This window comes from Gallus gallus, chromosome 1, assembly GCF_016699485.2.
Source record: "Gallus gallus isolate bGalGal1 chromosome 1, bGalGal1.mat.broiler.GRCg7b, whole genome shotgun sequence".
Lineage (NCBI taxonomy): Eukaryota > Metazoa > Chordata > Aves > Galliformes > Phasianidae > Gallus > Gallus gallus.
In genome coordinates, this window is record NC_052532.1 from 4479432 (window position 1) to 4500536 (window position 21105).

The window sequence follows — 21105 nt, forward strand, 5'->3', positions numbered from 1 at the left end:
AGTTGGACACAAATCACTGCAAAATTGAGGATCCTGTATCACACTGCATCCTGAAAAGACTGAGGCCTCAGATACCACGTATTTGGGACACAAACCATTTACTTGATTTCTAAGGCTGCTAACACTTCTGCTGTGAACCAAAAATACTACAGAGGGTTAATGAAAAATTAAAAGCCCTTGAAACCATGATGCCCAAGAGTTATTATTATTTACTAGAATATTTTGAAATCTTAGATGCTGCACAAAGCACCAAACAGGCTCATCTGTCTGCCCACAGGGCTATAAGGAAGCAAAAGAAAACGAAGATACAGTATTAGACAGTACAACAGCTAGCAAACCTTAGGAACACGGAAAGAAAAACAGTATCTTCTAATTCTAGAATGGTCAAGGGTGCAAGTCCCTAAAGTGTCCCAGTATAACCAATTTGAAGTTAGAAGCAGAAGGTGGTGAGGGGGGTTTCCTAAATGAGAGAAAGAAGTGTTGGGGTTTGCTGAGAAGTCCCTCAGAAAGGAGACGAAGACAGAGGGGAAGGCACCAAGAGCATTTGCTGACTTTTCCCAGTGTAATGCATACCTCTGCAGAGCCTGCAGCATTCAAATCAACAGCTGATGACCTTCTTTTCTTCTGCACGAAGATGGATTTCCGCCTTTTTCTGCGTCTGGCTGGCTTGACATGTCCACTTTTCATGTTATTATTTTCCCCAATTGGTGGCTTAATGATTTTTTTTCCTCTTTCCATAATAATAAGCTGGAGGTAGGAAAGCAAAACGCTCATTAAAAACTTTAACCATCAAGAGAAGGGAACTTCAGCTTGCTTTTTGCTACTGATTCAGTGTTACACTCTAGGTGCACTTTTATAAGGAACTCTAAAATACCTTTATTTGGAAAAAAAATGTCCAGTATAAATAAAAGATACCATTATGGACTAGTGCAAAGTGTTACAACTTTATGTATACATTTTTATTGGTGATGAGTGATGAGTTCACAATTTAACCCCACACTCTGCACTTAGATCAAGTTGAAATGAGAGGACAGCATGCTTCAGATTTGATCCAATGCCCTTCTGCATGAGTTAAGACACACTTTCAGTTGCCAATGCTTTCAGTGGGCCAGGTAACCTGAATTATGCATGTTTCTTTGATGCACAAAGGAATATGTTTTGCTTTTGTTCTCTAATTTTGAGTATTTTGGCCCAAGATGAAATTATAAGAATATGAAAGTCTCCTGGCCTTACATTAGTGCCTTGGATCATGTTCTTTTTGACATGCTCCACAGCATCCTCTGGTGCTGACAAGTAGGGTGTCCTGGGAAATGTGGACTGGCACCTATTGTCAAAGTTTGTAACTGAACTGAGTTTTTCACAACAGGGACAAAGTTCAGGGCATCTTTCATCTGTCCAAATATAAGCATCAGCTCCGGGATAAGATAACCACAGCTGTAGATTCCCCAGCTGTACTCCTCCAGTTCTCCATTTGCTACCAATGGGAGCTAGGTGTCCAGCTCAGATATAGAATTCCACAGAAACTCATATTCAGTCATATAAATCTTCCTCAGCATGTTTGTCCTTCTATCCTGGCACCAAACAGAAGCAAATCAGTTTAAATCAATCATACTGGGTTTTTTGAGTTGTTTTTTTTTTTTTGCAACTTTTGTGATAGAAAGACAGTGCCCACTTCCATTTTCCTGACATAAAATCCAATTGTAGCAGTAATGCTGACCAGCAGTAAAGGTAACACTGACATTAAAAAGCACTAGACATATGCTTAACTTCAGCCTTCCTGAATAGGTAGGAACAATTTTACAAACCCTGAACACAGACAGTTGATGCTATATCAGCACCACCATACTGCGCTGGTATGTATGCTGGAAACTCTTCAATGAGCAGGACAGGATTCATCTAACCTAAACAAAGTGTCTCAGATATAGCAGTTTAAATCTCAGCTGGCCACTGCAGGTTCCTTCTATGCTTCTTATATTAACTTTACATACAAAGAGAAGTCAATGCTTCCAAAGAGCAGTGAGTTTCACAGAGATATATTAGGATGGAGTGAAATGGGCCGTTTTCTGAAGATGCCTCTTTATTTGTACAGAATACCAAAGAAGCCCACAAGGATTTGGTCAGAACCAAGCAACTACTCTGTAAGTACTGTACCTACTCTACCTACAAGAGGTGAGTCCCACTCAATAGTAATGTATTACACAACTCTTCATAACTAGCTCACACATAGCATCCTGGCTGGCAACAAGCCTTGCAGTCAGTACTCACTGTACTTGGTTTTAGTATGAATGGAGCAGTTCTCTGGGCAGACTTCCGCCACCAGCACAGGACTGAACAAATTGGGACAGCACTCCAACTTTGCACAGACTCTTCTGCAGAAATCCGCTACCTGATCCGACGTTCGCACAATCTTAACAGTCGCCCTGTATGTCTTCCCTCTGTACCTAGAAATGAGTACAAGGAGATCCAGTGTTACCAATCAAGTGTTGTCCTTTGATGCTACACAACAGACTCTGCCCTCTTTTAGGGAGATACCTACCTTAACAGCTTTTGGGGGAGTGTGTCTCTTGGGCAGGCAGGCAGAATAGCAAGGCAAGAAATTCTGCTTGCCTACATGACTCTACTTCAGATTGACTTGAAAAATGAAAAGTAGGGTAGAATGGTCATAGAAGACTTGAAAATAGAAAAGAAGGGCAGAATGATCCTAGAAGCTGAGGCAAGGACATAGTTTGGAGACAAATGCATGTGCAAACTGCCGATATGGCAAAAGACAAAAAAGTTCATATCGACTTGGTGTGGATATAATACAGGAAATCATACTTATCCTTTGAGCTGATGCAAAGTACTGAAGAGACAGGTGTAGTCTCTTCTCACATACGGACCTGAGAGAAGAGTATATGCCTTGCAGAACATCCTGGTCACGACCTTGTATTTAGGCTGCATTTTCTCCACCCCACTATATTCTCCACTCTATCTTTTGTCTTCTCTATTGCTATCTTTCTCAAAGCAGTTCTTGTCTCATGTTTCATACCGCAACACGCTCACGTTTTTGTTATGCCAACTTCAGTCACTGAATACATACACAGTGTAGAAGTATCAGGGTAAAACTGGATTGCCTGCCATATGGAGACCAGATGACTTCACTGCTATGAGATCTGGGTAGCACACAACCTGAGGAACTAATAAGGAGTCTACTGAGTGGTTTAATAGGGCTATGAGAACAGGCCCTAAAACCAGTGATTCCTACAGGGAACGCTTAGAGCAGAAATCTGCAATGAAACATTTGCCTGAAATTTGTTATCCATGTGCTACTAAAACATTTATTCCAGTGTTTTATATGAAGTGTTTCTGAGCAATAGATGGCTAAGAAAGATACAGTTACATCCCTGTGTAATACACTGTAGATGTGAACTCTGAAAAACCAATTATCCCCATAATTTATTGAACAGCAGCACCGACCTATTGTAAAGTGTGAGATAAGGCTTTTAAAACATCTCTTATGCATCCTGAGAAGAGCAACACGAGACAATCATGCAAACGCCTGGTGCTTAGGCATTATAAATGTGCTTTAGAAGAGAAAAAAGTAACACACACAAAACAGAAAGAGGGAGAGAGAGTGAAAGACACAGATTACTGGTTTGGAATGCATAAGGAAAAACAAGACAAAGGATTTGTGAATGTACTAAGATCTACAGTTCACTAGTAGGAAAGCAGCTCCTGATAGTCAAATATGAAAGAGGAGCAGAAGGAGAAGCAAAGGAGATGTGGCTGGAGAATCAAAATACACAGCATATACCCAGACCCAATTCCCTCTCTCTGAAGGTTTTACTGAGCTGTGCAAAGCAAGTGAGAAACCAACTCTTCCAGCTCTACCTCTCAACAACCCTTCTGGAAGCACTGGGATATGAGAAGAGGGTTCAACCCCATGGTAGACAAAGCAATATAGAGGGTACTCAATCACATAATCATGAAGGTGGGAAAAGACCACTGAAATTATCTAGTCCAACCATCAACCCATCACCACCATGCTAACTAAACCATGTCAAATAAAACTTGGGTTTGAAAACAGCCCAACTCAGCCATCCTCATGTTGCAGAAGACTTGATCCAAACTTATCACCTCAACACAACACTCTCTTCCAGAACCTAAAAGAGCATCTCTGCATGGCACCAGGCTCTGACACCCTATTTGGTGTCAGACACCAAACAAGAACCCCAAGTTATGGAGACAATGCTGGATCCATTCATTCTCCTGAATGAATGCATGAATAAATTATTTTATTAGCCAACCCTTCATGCACCCTGACAGACCTTGGCAGACAGAAGATATGAAATGGAAAAAAAGTACTTCTTCCAGATAGAGAGCACTGTTACTCCAGCTTCCCTGTAAAACAGCTGGCTAGCTAAAGGAGGTTTGGCAATAGCCAATATAAAAAGAACAAATTCCACAGGCATTTAAATATATCTACTTATAAATGTTTTCTATTTCTTTTCAACATGATTGGAAAGACTCCTGCCCTTATTACTTCTCCAGGAGCCATTAAGTTTAATGACAGCGTAGATTGTTCGGTCGGTAAATCCGAGTCCTGTGACAGGCTTAAGAATTTCAGTTACATTCACCTGAACCCTCAGCAACTTTGGTTCAACTAAAGCATCACTTCCAGCAAAGCACCAGCTTCCTCTTCATGCTGGAAGAATCCTAACAGCAGGAGCATCTGTACCTATAAGCTTGTGTTTCATTTTGTGTATGGAAGCGTGTGGATTTAACTTACGTTTAATATGTCCTTGTCCTGACTTTCATCACTAGGATGAGAAGACTGCATCTGGTTTTGTTTCCCTGCAAAAGCACTGTAATCAAATTGCTTCTTGATCTTCTTTCTTGCAAGCTAAGAGAGCTGCCTGATGGGTATTATTCAAGGATGGCTGACTTCTTCTAACCATGTACTTCCTATTGTGTTTGGCTACCCAGAAAGGACTCATTGTACTAGAGAGCCTAGTGAAAGAAAAAGATGAAACTAGGCAAATGAGCAGCTGTCTGATTTCACAGTCTGGTCTGAATGCAATGCACACAGCAATTAACAGAATGGACGGCAAAATGCAGATCAACGTAACTGCACTCATCAGTCTCAATAATCCAACGTGTTAGTGCTGGCAACAGTAATACTTTTTTTACAAGATTTTGGCCTTGGCAGAACCTCTTTCAATCATAAACCAGGTTCTACTAATATTCTCCATATTCCTCATGCTAAAGATTTCTAACACAAACACCACCAAATGTGTTTTAGGACAGCCATGTGGAAAGAGTGCCTCTGGATATCAGAAAACTCTTTTCCATTACTATCATTCAAAAAATTACCCACTGCTGATATTCCTATTGATGCTCTCATACAAGGACTCTCATCTTCATTAACACTTTCAAGCACTAAGTAACCTGCATGCACAGCATGGCAGCATTGGAGACATGGATAACAGCTGTGTCAAGCGTAGCATTTTTAGTTTTCCTGGAAGTCACTGTTCTTTATAAAAGGTTTTCCAGCTACAGGTACATGAATCTCCCTTTCCTGTCCCCCCGCCCTGCCCTCAGATCCCAAAACTTGGAGAAAGCATTTTGGCTGAAGTTACTTCTGGGAAAAAAATATTCTCAGGATCTTTGTTGATCCATGAGCAACAATACTGAGCTAATGGCAGTTTGCTAGCTGTGTCATTCTTCTTTTGGAATTTGAGATTCATGAGAATAAAATATCTTCTAAGAGCTCCAGCTGGGGTCCATTGTGTGATGATGTGAAAAGCTTCACACTGAAGACACATCAAACAGCGTTGAGACTACCCTCATTTTCAAAGGTTTCATCACAAGGATACATCTCACAGTTCTGACAATCTTTGAGGCTATTTTGAATAACTCATTGGCTAAAAACTTCCACTTCTTTCAGGGGATCAAGTACTCCTATCTTTTCTTTTGCAAGAAATTTCCAATTTGCCTTAAAAACCCTAAGTCCACCAAAAATGAGAAATCCTTGAGGAACACTGGCTACCCACAGCAGACAACCAAAGCCTGTCTCCATCTCATCTACTTGAAGCAACTTACCATGACGGCAGCAGAAATTGTCTAACATCCATTTCATGATGTTTGAATGAGACTCTGTCTGTAGGGATCACTGCAACTGCCAAAGAGAAAAAACTCCCAAATTTTCATCAAAACTGGCAGCCCAAAGCTACTCAGTGTATTCTAAATATGGGGATTTAACAAATACTCCTCATCTGGGAAAAATCAACAGAAATGTGGTAGTTTTCTTCTTCCAAAGCTACCTGATCATCCAGTGATATTTTGTAATATTGAAAATACGATTTGGAGAGGGTATTGAAATTATTCTTATTGAAAATACATGTCTTGCTAAGTTTTCTCATTATGAAAAGGTTCAAGTCATTCCACTGCTGGCAGTGTCTTCTATCTCCAGTATTTGGCACAATCATTACACTAATTCACCCTTGCAACGCCTCAAGAAGTATGTAGCAGAGCTGGTGCAGAAGACAAATCACATCATATGAGTTGTAACTTTGTACTAACATTTGAGGATAACCATTAATAACTGCCTGCCACTTGGACTTCGTATCACTGATCACAACCCTATGGGCTCAGTTGTCCAGCCAGTTTTCCACCCACCAGGCACAAATCCAATTCACATCTCCATAGCTTGGCTATAAGGATACTACAGGAGACAGTCAAAAGCCTTGCTAAAACCAACACAAAAAATTTCCATTGCTTTTCCCACAACCACCAAAGCAGTCATCTCATCACATGCGGTGCACCTTGTCCTTTTTTAAGTCCACACTGGCTCTTCCCAGTCACTTTCTGGTCCTGCATGTTCTTGGAAATGGCTTCCAGGAGGACATTGCTTAATAACATTTCCAAAGACCGAGGTTATGCTGACCAGCCTGTAGCTACTTGGATTCTCCTTCTTGCAGTTCTTGAGGAAGGATCTGATGTTTACCTTTTTTCCAGAAATGAGGAAACTTCCGTAATCACATGAAATTTCAAACATGACAGAGTGGCCTTGCAATGGCATCAGCTTGTTCCCTCAAGCAGAACTGGATGCATCCCATCTGGCTGCTTGCAGTTTGTTATATTCAGTTTGCTTATGTCATCTCTAGGTTATTTCTGTCTACTATGGTTAATAAATGCTTCACTCCTTTAAAGAGTGATAGAGACCTGGAAAGCTTGAGCACAACCCCTAACAGCTGTTAAGGCAAAAGCAAGGCAAAGAAAACATCGAATACCTCAACACAAGTGAAAGGTAGCTCTGTAAAGTGTTCATGGTGAGAAGACTTTATTGGAAATACAGCTTCATAAATAAGCCATCATGTCTGTGATTTGGGGTCAATACTTCTAGACTACAGCTACTGGATTTGAGCAGGTCTCAGAATTTTATTTAATAAGGAGTCCAGGAATACCCATCTTTCTTATTCTGATCAACAGGGCTTCAAACAAGACCCCAGATAATTCACATACATTGGTATTTTTAATGTACTGAGTCCTAAAAGAACGGGTAAGCCCAATCAACTCCACTTACAGCTCTTATAAGTGAAGGCTCTTACAAAGCATAAAGGCCCTCAAGTCTTTCTAAGATTGGGAAGCCAAATCTAGATGAGGGCATTGAAATTAAAGCATCAGAACCATAAGGGCTGAATGTCCACAGCTTTGCCTGTTCCTCATGGGAATTCAGGGGATTAGGCCTGACATTTCTAACTCATCATCACCAATAAATCAAGTTTGACTATTTTCACAGAAAACCAGTAGTGCTGATGGGAAGTGAATGCCATCACACACTGCAGACCCATCTCTCTGGACAATCTAAATTGTTTTTTTTCTTTGCAAGGCTAGCATAATTGATTCAGTGCTGGTCACTTGTGACAGCAGAGTAAACTAAATGCACCTTGCACAAGGACCAAGATATTGCCTTCCCAACACTGAATAATTCAGCATTTGGGCCAGTGGGAAAAAATGCTGCCTTCTCATCAACCTCCTCCCTCACCATCTCTCTACTCTACTGCAGCCATCGCTGCAAACAAACAACAACATTATCAAGATCTAAGGAGTTGTCAGTTTCTATCAGAAGGAAGGAGGTGACATGACATGTCACATTACAGCACAGATGCTGCAGCTGGCTGTAGAGCTGTCATCATTAGCAGCAAGACACCATTGGGAGCCAGCATAGCTGGAAGTCTGTGTAGACAGGCGTTTGCTCATTATAGGGCTCTGTTTAAGATTCTGGAGCACAACCGACTGTCATACCTGATGTAGCATGTCATGTGCTGTTTGCACATCCCAGGGTATCTGATTTCATGAGCATGTTTTCTTTCCCACTTCTGCACAACAAGACGCAATTAAAGCCCCAGCAGGTTTATTGATGAAGCAGGTCAAGTAAACTCCGGAAGGAAAAGTTCAAGGGTATCCAGGTAGGGTAAGTCTATCCTCTGACAACCAGTAAAAAGCATCCCAGCTACTTGCAGACAAGCTGGTTTCATCAGCCAGCACCGCTCCAGAAACCAGATAGATGTACCCATATGGTTTTCTCTAGTCCCATTACAGCTCAGGAGCCAGAGAACAAGGCAACACTGAATATCTTCCAGTGCTTAGAAGTGACACCAAAACTTGATGTTCTAGCTCTGAGTCTGTGAAGACACATTCTGTGGTTTGATGAAGTTGAAAGATGCCATTTGACTTGTTGAGAGCTGAGACTGCTGCCTGAAAAAATGAGTGGAAATGCCATGGGGGAAGGCAGAAGAGATGGAGGTGCCTCACTACGGTATAATTAGCACATCAGGTAACACTGAGGGAGGATAAGTGGCTGATATGGAACAGATGGGTGATGAGCTCTGGCGGAACACATACTCCTGATTAAGTTGGTCTTCCTGGTGTAAGCATGCCCAGAGCCCATAGGATGCCTGGAGTCTCAGTGGACTGGGCAACAGATATAGCTGACTACTAAGGACAAAATCCTTTGTGCTTGTTAGCAAATCAAATGTTTGTCAGGCTGTCTCCTGCTAGAAATGAGGGTTACAGAAGCTACGAACTACATAACATTGCTTTTGCACAAGGCAGATACTCACACTCAAATAAGAAACCCCAACAACGTTCTATTCTGAACACTGCTTATAGGAAAACTACCCATAAGCTTGAGTCTTTGCAGGACAGAACGTAAAGTTGGGGCACTAAAACTTGACTTCACAGCTGCTTAGAAGCTGCTGCAGTGCATTATCTGTTGTTTGACAGGATCCTGCAATCAGTGAAATCGTTGCCCAAGACTCCCATTTGTTTTTAATGAAAATCTGCAGGCACAAGTATGACTTTTGGATTCCAATCCACAAAGCTTTGTTTGATGAACACAAAAGCATGACCTTCCACATGAGTGAGAGAAGCAAATGAAAACAGTGTTTTCCAGTAGCTTTTCATTTCTAATTGTAATTCTCCTTTAGAAAAAGTTTCTGATTAGGGAGAATAAAAGGTTCTCAATTCTCTCCCTCAGTAAGAGCACACATGAGATTTCTCCTGCGTCTGCACGGCCAAAGAACAAATACAATAGCAATCAGTAATTCCATATTTGATGCCAATCATTGTAAACAAGCAAAATAAAATTGCTTTTATGTGAAAAGGAGAAAAAGTTCAGTACGAAGTGTGAAATTCACTGCATTTATAATTAGTACTCAAAAAGTCAAGGTGATCAAGCTTGGTCAGAAACAGATTGCTACTCAGAAGGAACTATTTGCTGAGTTTGTCTTAAAATGAGATGAACTGCTTTTTGGAGGTATCCGGAGAGACCTTATGTGCTTCTTCCCACTTCTAAACAGATAATTGTTCTTGAGATACATACTAAATACAGGGCTCATTACATAAAGAATATATAAATGGTTACATTTTAAAGCAGGAAAGGAAAACAGAGTATTTTCTAGATAGAACGTTTTCTTAAATATTGTTTAGACAAGAATTGAAGCATATATTCCAGAAAGACATTAAACCACAATCTTTATCTCAGATCTGCTAATATTTTGTTCCAGACACTCTCCTGCTTAAAAATAAGTCCCTGCTATTTTTTTTGCACTTTATGGTGCCATTGATTCTTGCCAGGTTTTTCTGCATTCGAGTGGCAGGCTCTATATTAAAAGCAGTAATGCCACTATATTTAAAAATCTAGGGATTGAGTGAAATTAGCAATAGCTGAGCTTATAGGAGCCTCTTATCATAAAAGTTAAGATTTTGCAGAATAAACACACCATATTTCTGCAAAATTTGGATGGCTGCTTGGAGAAAGACAATAGAAATGAACAATTCAGGTGAAAATTTCACTTCTTAAGTTGCTATGGAACAAGTCAAGCAACTCAATGAAGCAAAATGATAACTAAAAAAACTCTTATAGTACAGTTATTCTTTTTTCCCAGCCAGCTCCATTTCTGAAGCCTCCCATAAAAAAGGGCACACACTGAAGACTTACTTTGCTTTGAGCGTTTCTTCTTGGAAATTCCACTGAGGATCTTCCACTAGCTGCAGTTCTCGTAAAACACTCCCTGGCTTGTAAGCTGCATTGATCACCATGCTCAGAACCTAGTGAGATAAAATCAACAACACTGATGGATTTAAAAGTAGTCCTCAACAACAACAAACATGATCCTTGGTGCTGTATAAGCAGAAAAAGCTTACAGATGCCTATTAGGTTCAAGGATGCACAAGACAAGTGCTAGATGCAACGAGAAGAGGTCCCAGATTCAATAAATGTGTGAAGTATACTGTGAACGATGCCTCAGTATGACACCACAACTGCTTTAAATGCTGCTGGCTAACCCCAGAGATGTCCCATTAAATGAACCTAGGTGTTGTGCCTTGGGACAGACCTTCTCACCCAAAAAAGATTTATTCCCTACACCCAAGCTCAGTGTAATGAAAAATGAATATACCTCTGATGGCTCAGCCAAGGACAAAGTCATGTGTTGTTATATAATGTACACTGAAGGGGAAATTCATGCACTTAAGGTTGGCAATATGCTTAAAAATGTGAATGTTGCATTCCCTGACAGTATTAAAAGAATATTAATAAAGTCTACACAGAAAGAGTTGGCAGGAGGTGTGCCTAAAAGTCAGTGTGTGTCCACTCTGTACAATAAAACACATGTGCTAATCCATTTAATCCAAAGTTTTTGAGAATAAAAATAATTCCTACAGAGAATCTAAGCTTTAATGGCCTACACTTGGCCTAAGGAGATAAATACAAGAAAAACAAATCTCTTAATAGCACCAGACCATGTGTTTGAACACTCCGCATTGTATGTCAATGAATGATCCCACAGTGAGTCTGGATTGGTTTTGGTATAATTTAGCTCTTTACCTAATGTCTGCTCTTAGTTCCTTGAGGGCCTGCAGACGTCTTCAAATGATTTCAGTATGATGAGCATTAAGTTTCCCCAACATAACCAAGAGCATGCTGCATCAGAAACGAAAATCTAGATACATCATATTGCAAAGAGCAACGAGTTTGTTTTTATTTTTTACTAAACAATGCAGCAACCACGATGATTTGATGGCTTTTTGAAAACCTTGTAGGGTGGAACATTTTCCAATGAGGGCTTTTGCTTGATGTCGCACAGTACCAGATGAAATGGAAGTGGTTTGACTGGCCTGGATAGGTTATTTACTAGCAGCAAAATTTGATTTATCATTGAGAGATATGGGAGAGATACTTGGAAAAGCTATAAGAATCTGCTGGGAAAAAAAAAAAAGTGTAACTGGAGATATTAAAAACAATGCCTACAGTGACAGCATCCAATGCCTTATGCAGTTCAGATCACCTGTACATCTCAAAGCACCCTATGGAGAAGAGCAAAAGCACAGTCCTCACCTCACACAAGGGGAATCTCAAATACAGATTTACACACAGCTCTCGAGCTGGTTCTTATCTTGTCACGACCCAAGATTCCCAAGAGAACAAATGAAAGCTTCTGAGTGGTGCCATCCAGTTGCTCATCCACATCTTTTCTTGTCTGCTACTCACCACACAGATACAGCACTGACATCCAACACATGTATCCAATGTACAGAAGCCAAAGGTAGCTTTTCAAAAGCCACAAAGTCTTTGGGCAGCTCCCATGCTCATATATAACTTAATAATGTGTTCCTCTCCTGATCTGCAAATCAGGAAGACCCAACCTTGCAAATAACTGTTTGGCACTGCTTGAGCATTATCAACTGCAGCCCCACAATGTCAGTACTTCTCTTGAAATTGACTTGTCATCGACAGAACCCTCAGTAACCTTCTAAAAGAAGTTTATAAAACAGCATTTATAAGAGCAGCCATTTCCCTTTAAGACAAGAAAAAAGGTTTTTTTTTAAAAAAAAGCTTTAGCTTTTACTCTTCTTGTATCTCTAAGAAGTCACTGAGTCTGGCATTTCATAGCATGGCAGGAGTCCACTACCAGGTTAAATACGTTACTTTCTAATAACACTATTTCTTATTATTACACACTATTAAACACTAGGAAGAACAAAAAAACACCACACACACACACACACACATGCAAAAGCCAAAAAAAATCCACTTTGTTTACTGCAGAGAAATTAACTAGGATTAAAGCAAGAACAAAGTGAAGAAACCTAGACCAATTTCCAGTTCTCTCTGGAGATGGAAAGTCCCTTCCTCTAGGTCAGATGGGTCAAATTCAAATCTGATTCACCAAATTCCCTTTGGCTGGACTGTGAACAGTCTGAGATTTCTGTATTTATTTTCAGCCCTCTCCATCAGGATGGGTTGGATAGACCCAGCAGTGCCTTGGAGCAGAAGGGTGGATGAGACAACACCAGCCTTTGCTGTTGTGCACCTAACAAGTTTTATTTTGTTGCTGCTGAATTTTCTTTGGATTTTCAGAGTCAAACAGACTGAAGCCACAGTGGTGAGCATGATCACACAGCAACATCACAAGTCTCTGCCAAACCTTATAAGTACCTGAATCTTAGTTATCGGCTTTCCCACACCACAGATTTGCAAGAGCACAAGTGCCTTTTCTAAGGATATCTTGAAGTGCCTGCTGCCACTGGGTACTCAGCACCTTTCTGTGCATCACAGATTGGCTGTGATTTGCAGATTACCCATCACGCAACCCCTCCTCATCGATGATCCCAATCCTGGATGAAGCTTTTTGGGAAACAGCACTATGAGGTGTTATCACAAAACAGCACTAAGCCTCTTCTCCTGTTCAAGAGCCCACTGGCCATCATCCTTATGAGGAGAAAGTTAATTTCCTCTATTTGAGATGTGATCCCACTTCTCCCAGCTAACAGCAGAAGAGACATTAAGTCCCAGACTAACCTTAGACCAAATAGCTGAAGTTGTTTTATTTTACTTGGAATAAAGACGTACCTGTGTGGCAGTGAAAGAAGGAAAGAAGAGCTATTTGGGATTCTTAAGTTAAATGAGCAAGCACCTAAAACTGTGCTCTTGCCACACTCAAGGTAGTAGCACATGAGTTCTGATGTGCTTATGACAGCCTGTGACATTTCAAAAATGCAGACAGGCAGATCCAAGTTGGAAGATCCATTATCAATGAGTCTGTGCCCATGAAGTACTCTTGAGGACAACACTAACAAAACCCCTTGCAGAAATGCAGTTTATATCTTTGGGATATATATGCATTTAGGATATAAACTGCACAGATATCCTTTAGGATTTCTGCCATCCTAACACAATATCTGATTGTTAATGATAACACTGTCAACATGGCTCAATCATACAGCTAAGGCTCAGTACAAGCTACATGGTTTTTGAACATTCTGAACATTCTGACTTAATTATGCAAATTTCTCCTAAGAAGTCATGCTGAGCTGCAAAAAAAATATCAAGCTGTAGAATGCAAGAGCCTTCCTTCACAAATAGTGGCTCATTTTTCCTGCTTGCATCAGTTGCAAACAGGAACAGTCATGATATCTTTAAGTCCATTTTCTTCTAAATAGAAAAATAGCAAAGTGTCTTAAAATAGTAATAGCAGTAAACAAAGAATCTAATTAATCCTCACAGCATATTTCCTTAAGATATGGTGGGTTATAGATCAGCTTAAATCTTAAAAAGACATCTCATTTTATAATGTTGTTGTGGTTAAACTGCTGGCATGGATGAAAGAACTGCTAAGTATTTTTGATATTCTAAGCCAAGAACGAAGCCTTTAGCTGACAATGTGTTTCTTTTAATCTAACTTAAAGCCAGTATTTCTTAGATATCTTAGCTACTATACAGCCACTAATTTCCAGCCCAGCTGCAGGTGGTTGATCTGTGTAGATAGTTGATATCTCCACTGTCTCCTGGCTCCAAATCTTAACTTCTTTTCCAAACAAGCACCTCAGGAATGAGATAAACTCTGAAGTTGATGTTAAACAACAGTTGTTATCATCCTCACTTGCCCCTTGAGGTGAAAGAAGCCACAGTAAGCCAGAGACTTGTGCTGGCACCAGGAATAATGAACCTCCAGGCTTTAAGAATAAGTTTGGCATTGGATACCGAAATAGTTCCTTGTTTCTTACCTAAGGCTCTGCATGAATGGAAGGATGCATACACACAAGCAAACACAGTACTGCAGCCAGTATTTCTGATTACACTACTAAATAAGCTGTAATTGTTCTCACAATTTTACACAGACATCTTGCTTGAGGGGGGGCATTCTGGGAGGTACCTCAGTTTTCTCCCTGCAGAGCTCACAACCTCTTCATCCAACACACTGGAGCAAAGCAATTGGACAGAAATCAGGGGATGCTTTTTCTGCTGGAGAAGAGGTGCTACAAAAAAACAAGCACATTCATGCTACTTCCCTCCCAAAATCGCTTTGAGAATGGCCCAGAGTACTCATCTGGAAGGGGATGGTACTACTCCACACTACAAAATTACCTCCCAGCCTTCTTTAGTCCAGAGCCAAGTGGTCCTGACCATCAGATATCTTAGTGCAGTATGCAGACTGGTACCACCAGTTTGTTTGGAGCTGGATCCAGAATGATGTGTCACTTCATCAGAGACAGATGCAAGGAAGGGACAAAAGATGGCTGAGGAGCAGCATGAACCCATCAGTGCCAAACATGGTAACATCTCCATCATAGAGACTGCTGCCCACTGGAGTTGTTCACAACTGGAATAGGTTTAAATTTTAACTAGAGCAACTCTAAGCGCAGAGAGCTACAGCTAGAGACCAGGGTGATTTAAAAGGCTATCAGCAGACCACTGCTGAATCTGTTCTTCCTTCGTAACTGCTGTTTCAGGTTGTCTTTCCCACACTCCCCTGTGTGTTGCCAAAGTAAAGCCCATGTATAATTTATTTATTCCAGACAAGTTATGCTGATGCATAATTTACAACAGCTTGCAATTTGCATTCTCTGGGCTACATCATCAGTGGGTATAATGTGAAACGGAGCCATCAAGCTTGGAACTGAGTATGGGCTGGAGGAATGGGGACCCATCCTCACCATTGTCCATGGTTCTCTGAGCTGCTTAAACGTCTTTCATCTTGGCAGCAGCTGATAGAAAACACGCTTCCTCCACAGCTAAACCCTGAATGTATTCTCTTCAACCCTTCCAGAATTTGGGATTGGTCCCCATGGATCTATGAGCCTAGATTTATCTTCAAAATACCTCTACAAAACACTGGGCCATTCTTATGGTTCTGCTCCTTGGGAAGTCACTCATGGCTCCAAAAGCAAGATGCCCTTGTCTTGCTGACACTGATATTTGCTCTTTCAGCAGAGAATTCTGCAAGGAGTCAGAGCAAGGGAAAACTGGATTCCTGTAGGAAACTTCAGCTGGTTTGCATGGTCAATAACAGGGCCCATTCTTGAGGAATCTGGAGAAGTTGGTTGCATTTAGCCAATGCAACAATACATAGGCAAACAAGGCATAAGACATGAGGGGAGGACCTCACAGAACCTTTGCACTACATATGTTTTAAAAACCCAAATTCCAGGAGGGAGGAAGAAATGTTAGCTTAACTATTGACCATGGATGCCTCATGTTTCCCCCATGTTGCTTTTTCACTGCCTGTTTTTCAAGCAGCAGCAGATTGCTAATGTTCCCCATCAGCAAGCCACTGCAGACTGACTTTCAAATGCGGCAGCTGCCAACTTTTGCACCGCAACCACTTTATCCTGCTTTCTGCTGACGGCTATTTTTGATTTGCTTCTTTCAAATCCAAGTGTCCACCTGCACAGGCAGCTGAATTATGGGGTTCTCTTCATGGCCCAGCTTTTAACCATGTGAGACAACTGGCAGTGCCGCTGTATGTAACCTGTGCAGTGTGCACAGGTTATTAAGGAACACAGGAGACACTCTACAGTACAATAGAAGCATGTTTTCAGAAGCAGTGGGTGATGTGGGAGGAATCTCACATTTTAGTTGTTTCTATCGGGGACAGAATCCATCTCACTTCAGGCAACTTCGAACATACTCACTGAGCTGGGCTTTGAGGGGCTTGCAGATGCATCACACAAATGGAGCTCCAAAAGTTCCCCTGCTCTTCCACCCTATGCAGAGGGAGCTCAGATATGGCCCTGCATCCACAACGAGTAGGGTTCATATAAGTACAGACCAGAAAGGTGAAACAGCTGGATTTCTAGAAGACCCAACTCAAGTTGAAACAGTTGTAGTCCTGTGTGGAGCCAGGAATTGGACTCAAAGATCCTTGTGAGTCTCTCCCAACTTGGGCCATTCCAGTGGCCATGGCATCAATAGGCACTCTACTTATCCAACAAAACCACCTTGTCCTCTCCCACCTGAAGTCACTTTGCCTCTCAGCTGTACATGTATATAGAACTGTACATGTATACAGAACTGTTTTGTCTGAGGTCAACAGCAAGCACTCAACTGTCTAGATTTCGCTCATTGCAAGCACTGATTTGTGTGGGATGAAGTACATAGATGTTTGTGCTCTGCCACACCCGGTGTGTGGGATTAACTCCATGGCATTCAGCTTCCACTTAGCACGTCACACACACACCTGTGCTTGGCTTTCTGTCCTGGTCATTTTGGAACCCAATAGTTTGGGCCCATTGGTCCATGGTCACCCACATAATGGTGTCACCCGTGCCAAATCTGCTGGCTTGTACCAGGAAAAAGAGTCAGATGGGTGTAATCACAGAAATCCTCTTCTGGCATAGCTCTGGCCAGAACATTCTCTTGCGCAGCAGTCACAGATAGATGAAACTTGTACCAGCAATCAACAAAAATGCCCATGCTTCAAAAATAACTCTTCTCCCATTACAACTCCCAACGCTTATACATATTTTCCCTTCCAAGCTTGGAGTCTTGACCTGTGGAAGCTGCCACAGAGCTCTAAGACAATGTTAGGTATCTCTTATCAAATTCTACACCCAGCAACCCACGATCCATGCTTCCCCCTCAAATTTCCCCCCAAAATAGCTGTCTCGTACCTCTTTAAGGACCAGCACGCACTTGCCAGGCCCAACAGACTGAGGTAGCTCTGCTATTCTGCCTTTGTTTAAATATGGACCTGAGAAGCAGCGGTGGTTGATGTAGAGCTGGGGGCAGCAGTATCTCCCATTGATGGTGCCTGCAAGGAGAAAGTAGCAGTGATGCATGTGGTGCACTTTTGTGCAATAAATCAAGGGTCTTTCTTTCTCCTAGAAGGGGAAGGATAGGAGGAGAGTGAATGAGGATCTTTGAGCTCCCTTCCAACTCAAGCCATTCTACATAAAGTCTTCCCTAGGAAAGAAGATAGAGAAGCCTCTGTTGCTCAAATTTGTCCAACATGGGAAAAAGTATGCTTTTAATAGCAATCAATATGGTTGCATGCTCTACTGAATGGAGAACTGAGAAAGGACTTCATTCATAACATGACCTGAGGCTATTTCATAACTCATGTCACAGATGGACACAAGTGACGCCATTATGACTTGACAGAAAAGGAACATGTTAGCTGCTTCTGACTAGGTATGACATCAGCTCAGGGATAAAATTCAGGAGAAGGGTTGTTCAGTTTCCCTCCAACACAATGGGGACTGGGGTATTTTCTCCCTGAAATAACAAGGGTCTGTAGAATAGTTTTCTGTATCTGGGTTAATCATTCTGTGCTCTCCTGTAGCACAAGGAGAGAAGCAGACAATTCCCAATGCCATCCAACTGGCTATCCACAATAGCTCAGATATTATTCCCAGAAAGAGACCATTTCTCCCAATGTGATTTTAATGGCACCCTGGGTTGCTGCCTCAGATGCTGATGTGTGTCCTGCAGTGGGACACAAGGATGGATGTATTAAGCCATGGTGTAAGTAATTTAATTGATGCCAGTTATAAGTCATATCCACCTCCACCACAAATTCATTCGCCTTGTCCTGACATCAGCAGCAGAAATGGACAAGCTTCAGGGGAAACCCAGAAATACTGCATGTCCATGCAGGGGGCAAACCCTTACATCAGAGCCCCCACTCTGTGAGTCTTACATCCCCTGAGGATGTGTCTCTGTCTCTCCATCCACATGACATGCTTTCTCCTTTTGTAGGGCTGTCCCCCTCCATACAGGCAACGAATCCTTAAGATTATGACCTGCTGGTGCCAAGCAGCCTTACCTGTTGTGTCTGGCTGAGGAACTGGGCAGAGGTCATGAGGTATTTTCTCAACAGGCACTGAGGATGGTAACCTGTTACAGAGAAATTGGGAGTATTTAACAGGGTCAAATGGGGCGGAGGCCAGAACCAGAAGCTGGCAAAGTCGCTCAGCTGCTGTGTATTACTTTCCCTGGAAGACGTGATGTATCGCTGTAAAAATATCTCCTTAAATAATAGCAACTTACTTCTTTTCTGGCTGCACAACAGCAATTCTTCTCTTCCTTCGCACTGCAAAAACGAAGGAAGAAACAGTTTTGTACTCTTTTGTCCTATAAAATACATCCATAATACATAAAAAGCTATAAAAATGCACTGACTGTAAAATGACTCCTAACACAATGAAATGGTACTTAATTACCATTGCCATCTTTTCTTGGTATTTTTAAGTAAGTCGCTACATCATTAAAACCTGCTTTAAAGATGTAATAATACATTTAATCTTTCCACTGGAATGCTAATATTGTGTTTTATGGGATCAACATAAAAACAAAAATTAATAAAAGCACAAATATTTTTCCATACAGAAACACGTATGGATAAGATTACATTTTACAAGCATGATTACCTCCAGCATAATTTATCCCTAGCCGTAAATTGTGACAAGGCTACATAATGTTGCCATAGCAGTGTTCTCCCAAATTAGGCCCTGGCTGCTTGATTTTAACTTAAGCATATTTAACTCTTCAAAAGAACGACACATTTTAGAATTTGCCTTTCAGATGTTAATTAATACAAATAGTGAGGCTAATTCTTCATCTGGTGGCTTGAGATCAGGGTTGAACAGTCACTGCAAGGAACAGAACAACACCAAGCCACTGAGTGTTCATGAACTACGTTCAGATGGGAACAGAAAAGAAAGAAAGCTTAGTATGCACTGGACAAAGGGCAAGACTTAATTGTGCCAAGAGGGATTTAAGTTAGACGCTAGGAAAAGCCCTGAACTGATAATGGAAGCGAAATAACACAATTGATACCCTGGGAAGGTGCAGAAACTCATCTGTAGGAGGCCAGCAAACATTCCTCACATTAGGTAAAGTAAATCCTGTCTAGAAGAGACGTGGCCTCTTTATGTTCCTTCAGGTTCTGTATTTTATGAGTGTTATTCTCGACTTTTTTCCTGATTCCAGGTCCCGTGTCCCTAATTCATTCCACTGCCTCACTGAACTCAGCTGTTTCACTCTGAGAACCCCAGTGCAAACCCACAAGCCACTCTGTGCAACCCCAAACCACTAACGGCCTTTCCCAGTGCAAACAATCCCATTTTTAGAGAGATTTAGAGAGATTCATCACACAGGCGAGTACAAACCATGTAACAGCAGTGCTGCGTCATCTGGTCACTAATGAGATTTACTGCTATTTATTACAGTACGCTCACAGCCTGGTTACTGGTCTGCTAGTTAGGTTGGTAGTTTTAAGTACTGGATTACAGACATCATAAAAACTTCCTGATAAATCTGTTGATACAATAGGATATAGCATATGTTCTACTTGAGGTTTCCATGCACTTACAAACAGCTTTGTGTGGTGAAGTAAGGTTATAAGCATTCGCTTCACACCAACCAACTGGGAAAATGTCCATAGACTCCACATCCACTATGTACTCTGGAGAGGGCATCTGTAAACCTATAAACACAAATTTATAACACCATTTAGACACGCGCTCAGAGCCATTTGAGCATTCATCACGAACCGAGGGAATAAAATGATGGAACATGCAAAAATAAATCTGCTCACTTGCATCAAAATCAGGAATCATTTCGTCTTCAATTTTGCAAAGACAGGAATGATGTGGCTGCTGCTTTTACAGTGCAATGTGATTCCAGCAAAAAAACAAAAATAAGAGCACAGTAAGCGTGTGCAGTGAAGCAGCCAAAAGCCTGTGATGTTAAACATGCATGACTTTCCCCAACAAGACTGCCTGATTGACCCACAGGTTCTCATGTAGAGTTGCACATGCAAAGCAGCAGCAGGACAGTTTGATATTTGCTTTTATTGTTAAGAGCATGCACAGTGGATATAATATAACTGTAGGTGAAGTGATCGGCCTTTATTTCTTAGTGCTCCCCTGAAGCTTTTCTGTGTAGTTCTGTCCTTGAGCCACCATTTTTAAAGGTCTAAGACACCATGAATACTCCCAATGCTCCCCACAGCACATGAAACTTGAGCTGATCACCCAATAGGGGACAAACAATATAAAAATCCTGAGTGGTACAGATGCACTACGATCTCTGTCATAACACTGACTCTAAGCTCCCAAAGAAAATTTCTACCTAAAACCAATTTCATCCAGTTTGGCTATGATATCTCCTTCAGGAGACACTAGCCTGTCTTGGTTTGTATGGATCTCACTCAAAGCCAACTGGAAATATTCTCAATGACTCTGAGGTGTTTTGGAAACAACTTTGGGTCCTGAGTCAAGATACTATTTAATTATTCCAATTCAAGTCCATCTGCACTAGCACAGCTTCATCAGTAA

General features: G+C 41.3%; 1 protein-coding gene across 1 annotated transcript in view; it reads right to left on the reverse strand.

Moving 5' to 3' along the window:
* The window catches only part of SFMBT2 (Scm like with four mbt domains 2), a 115702-nt gene that overhangs the window by 11947 nt on the left and 82650 nt on the right, over window positions 1–21105 (reverse strand). The window contains 8 exon segments of the mRNA XM_040654374.2: window positions 574–726; window positions 728–747; window positions 2266–2441; window positions 10484–10593; window positions 17437–17576; window positions 18591–18661; window positions 18815–18857; window positions 20139–20252. Of these exon segments, the coding sequence (XP_040510308.1) occupies window positions 574–726; window positions 728–747; window positions 2266–2441; window positions 10484–10593; window positions 17437–17576; window positions 18591–18661; window positions 18815–18857; window positions 20139–20252 (827 nt within the window).